The 4,470-nt window shown below is 41.4% G+C and overlaps 1 protein-coding gene across 1 annotated transcript in view; it reads right to left on the reverse strand.

Moving 5' to 3' along the window:
• M421DRAFT_74131 (uncharacterized protein) overlaps positions 1 to 3,049 on the reverse strand; it is a gene marked incomplete at both ends in the record, with an annotated part of 5,089 nt that extends 2,040 nt beyond the window's left edge. The window contains one exon of the mRNA XM_033597011.1: positions 2,858 to 3,049. Within this exon, the coding sequence (XP_033444148.1) occupies positions 2,858 to 3,049 (192 nt within the window). The remainder of the gene's footprint in view (positions 1 to 2,857) is intronic.
• Positions 3,050 to 4,470: the final 1,421 nt, after the last annotated feature.

Here is a 4,470-nt window from a genome sequence, read left to right on the forward strand (position 1 = left end):
TGCAAGAGGGGTTCTTAAAGCTTGTAAAAGGGGCTAAAGAGATGCTGCACGAAAACGTCCTTATTAAGGCCTGCGTGCGAGAGCTTGAAGAGCAATTAGCAGTAATGACTAAGAGAAAATCGCGTAAGAGAAAGCAGATTTAGCATGGTGGCACACTTGAGTATGGCCCAGCAGCATCGCGGGTAGCTGCTGAGGCGTGTGTAGCAGCTCAGCTATCTAAGAAGACTTAGGGTGGAGGTGGTCAACTAGGAGCTTAGTCAACTGTTCAGCGCTGTGGGAACTGCAGCAAAACTAGACATAACGCACGAACATGCTAGGAGGGTGCAGAAACATCTTCTGAATCTGATGCAAGCACGCAGTATGCTAGGTCACTGTTTAATAGCGAGTAGTTGTAGTTGCAGTAACTTGTCTTAGTTGTGCTAAGAGAAAGTGGCCGGTTCGGTGATATGGCCGGCTCGGTGATAATCTACGTTAATACTATACTTTGTCTTTATTAATTAAACTAGGCTAAACTAGGGCTAGATAAGCGCTAGGTCTTCGCAGGCAGCTTGCTGGCAATTGTACGGACAGCTCCATCGCGTGCGCAGCTCTAGTGTACGCTTAATGAAGTTATTAACCTAGTTCTTGCCTGTAGGCTTCCCACCACACTCCCTTAGCAGTCTATTAGCCATATCTTGTACATGCGCCTTTAAGGGCGGTATTCCACATAGACTCTCTTTAAGTATATGCTGTATAATCACCTCCTCTTCTAGCTTTGTAAGGCGCTTTAATTTCAGCTTGCAGTCGCGTTAAGGGTGTTGTCTAGCGCGTTGGTCTTAGATTATTGTTTGTGGGATGTTATAGACTGCTGCAGCGCGTCTTTCGCTCTGTATCTGCTTAGACTTAATATTAGAGATAGCAATAAATATATCTCCTTTAGTATAGGTCTTTTGCATGTTGCGTTGTTGTGGCATTACGCGTTGTTGCTGCGCAGGCGGGGCGGAGGTGTTTAGTGGGCGACTCACTTGGGTGGGCGACTCGCTTGTGAACCACGTTAGTTTATTAAGTAGAGCTACTATTATAGCAGGATTAGGAGTTGTTATAGCTATTACAGCTGTTAGGACTGTTAGAGCTGTTAGCTTAAAATTAGCTAGACATTGAATGCACATTGAATAACTGTTGTAGGCCTACAACATCAGGAAAAGTTTTTCCTTTGTCGAAATTGGGAAATCGTGGCATTGTACTGTGGGCAACAGTAAGACTTGTAGGCCTACAACAGTTATTTAATGTGTATTTAATGTCTAGCTAATTTTAAGCTAACAGCTCTAACAGTCCTAACAGCTGTAATAGCTACAATAACTCCTAATCCTGCTATAATAGTAGCTCTACTTAATAAACTATACTTTTATTATACTAATATACTACTAAGTCTCCTCTTTAAAATAAGCTATTAAATAATATTATAGGCCTATTAATAGAATAGTTATTAAGTGTAGAAGGTTTTAAGCTTAATATTCCTTGCTAAGACACTAAGTTAAGATTCTTTACTAGGGCTCTAGTAGCCTAAATATTAGAAAATATAAGAATATTATTTAAGAATAGTAGGTAAACTAAGAATTCTATGCCTAGGTCTGCCTGTTCTGCAGTGTGTGCTTGTTAGCAGGTGCTTTGTTGTGTGCTGTTGCAGCTGCTACGTCGTGTGCTGTTGCAGCTGCAGCTGATACATTGTGTGCTGGCGCAGCTGCAGCTGCCATGGTGTGCTGTCGCAACTTCAAAACAGAAACCTTTAACAAACAAACCTTCAACACTCTATAACTTGCGTTGTAGTAGGCCTATAACAATAATCTTTTGCTTATTTAAAGCTACAATTTTGCTCTATCTGTATATAAAATTTTGTAATTTTTAAATATTTAATACTAGTGCTAACATAAACCCCCAGCACCCAGGCCAACCTAGCACCCGGGCCAAAAAAGCTTGGCAGTACTAACTCACGTTACAACTCTTCAATTTCATCACTATTTAACATAGAGCCTGCGTATACTATGCTTATATCTAATTTAGAATATGCCTCTATATCTTTTTTACACATTTGCGCGTTGTGTCTAGTCCCTCTACAGTTTCTACAGCGCTGTAGAGCTGGTTAAGCTTGTTCTTGATTACTACTACCACAAGCCTTCTTTGACCGCTCAGCGGCTACAGAGGCCTCTGCAGCCACCTGAGCTGCTGCCTCACCATACTCTATAGTACTACCTTGCTAGATCTGCTTCCTTTTGCGCGATTTCCGCTTAGTTATTACTGCTAATTGCTCTTCAAGCTTAGTAATCTAGGCTGCTTAAAGCGCGTTCTGATGCAGCATAAGCTTGCCGCCTCTAACAAGCTAAGAGAAGCCTGCTTGCGCAGTAATAGGCAACTAAGTAAAAGACTTACGTACAAGCTTTAACTAAGATCTAAACTTATAGGTATTGCTTAGAGTCTTTAACTGCTACAGCGTCTCTAGGAGGAGGGGTTCTAGTAAGGTACGCAGGCGCACTTTAAGGCAATCTAACATAACCTGCATGTTAAGAGGGACTAGCCCTGCTGCCTTAAAGGCCTTGCAACAGTTCTCTGCTATAAACATGTTAAAAAACACGTCCTTAAAGGCAGGGAGGAAGCCTTCTTTATTAATATAGAAGACGCGCTTGTGTGCTAAGTCTTGTACACACTAAGAGTACTTGCACTTTAATAGTAAGAAGTAGACTATATTAAGTAGCTAGAGGATATGTAATAAGTAAGGTAGCATATAGAGAGTAAGGATTATGTTTTTAAGGCAGTAGTCCTTAAAATCCTAGTTAAGGTGGCTCTTATGGCTGTCCAAAATGAGCAGCCTGTACGCCCCCACCTGGCTTGCCTTTGTATGCGCGTCGAAGTGCTTCAGCCACTCAAGGCCGAGCGCGTTGTTCGTCCAGCCGCTCTCAGAGACGGAGAGCTTCCAATTGCGTGGTATATCTGCCTCCTTGTACCAGGCAGAGATGTGAACGCGTCCTTTGTAGATGATGAAAGGCAGGGTACAAGATCTAGCAGCGCAGATGCTCTAGATAACTGTTACCCACTTACAATCACCTAGCTAAATAAGCTAAGGTTAATTATGTCTCTCTGCGCCTGTAACAACCTTTATTTAGCTAATAACACCTATCTAGAAGCTAGTCTTATTAAAGTTGTGCACGTTGTAGTTATGTATGCTGTATTTAGCTTTTGTGTCCTCTACTAGCTTAAACCACGCGCTAATTGTCTCTAGATCCTCCTGCAGCATCCTCTGCCTATCTTTAGCTTGATTAAAGGCCATCTTGAGCGTAGCTAAACGCGTCACGAAGCGCTCAGCCCAGTACTTGCTAACAGGCTGCCCACCGCGTACACCCAACAGTTTGTCAGCCATATCTGCCACCTTGCACAGCCAGGGCGCGAATCCTTGCGAATTAAGGTCAAGAATGTATTGTACAATTGTTTGCTCTTTAGTGCGCATAAGCTTATATTATGTGTTACGTCTATTATTAATATAGAGTCTGCCTCTATACCTAGCACTTAAGGTTGTACGTAGTATGTTAAATGCCTAAGCAGCGCTTTAGAGGCTTTTAAATTTATATAATTAGAAAGTAGAAAGGGCAAGATTAATTCTACCCTCTTATTTAGATAATTATATATCTTGTTAGCAAGGTATTACGTGTTAATATTAATAGTTGTGGTCTTGGCAAGAAATGGCCCAGGTGCTGGGTTGGCCTGGGTGCTGGGGGTTTACGTTAGTAGAACTAAGGGTAGCTATGTAACAACATTGCAATATTATTTTAAGTTTATTAAATATAGGCACTTAGTGTTTTAGCTGCTAGCAATATTAGCGCGAAATTAGGGCTATTAGGCGCAAATTAGGGCTGTTAAGGCTGTTAAACAGCTGTTGCACAACTATGCCACAACTGTCAGCAACAGCCAGTCTGGGCCAGATTTTGAAAAACTTTTCCCGATGAAGTCCTACTGTTGCCCACAGTACAATGCCACGTTTTCCTGATTTCGACAACGGAAAAACTTTTCCCGATGTAACTAGGAGCTTAGTTAACTGTTTAGCGCTGTAGGAACTGTAGCAAGACTAGACACAACACACAAATGTGCTAGGAGGGTATAGAAATATCTTCTAAATCTAATATAAGCACGCAGTATACTAGGTTACTGTTTAATAGTAAGTAGTTGTAGTTAACGTACTCTATCACTGAGCCAGTCATATCACCAGACTAGTCAACATCTCTTAGCGCGCCCAACTTATATTACAGTAACTTGAATTACTTACTATTAAATAGTAACCTAGTATACTACGTGCTTTTATTAGATTTAGAATCTTCTTCTATATCTTTCTAACACGTTTAAGTGTTGTGTGTAACAGAGTAGGCGCCCTGCCCTCGAAATCAATACTACGTGACTTCTCTGCCTATACCAAAAGGTAAGCACAAGAATACTTAAGCAAGTATT

The sequence above is a fragment of the Didymella exigua genome (genome assembly GCF_010094145.1).
Source record: "Didymella exigua CBS 183.55 unplaced genomic scaffold M421scaffold_45, whole genome shotgun sequence".
In the NCBI taxonomy this organism is placed as follows: Eukaryota; Fungi; Ascomycota; class Dothideomycetes; order Pleosporales; family Didymellaceae; genus Didymella; species Didymella exigua.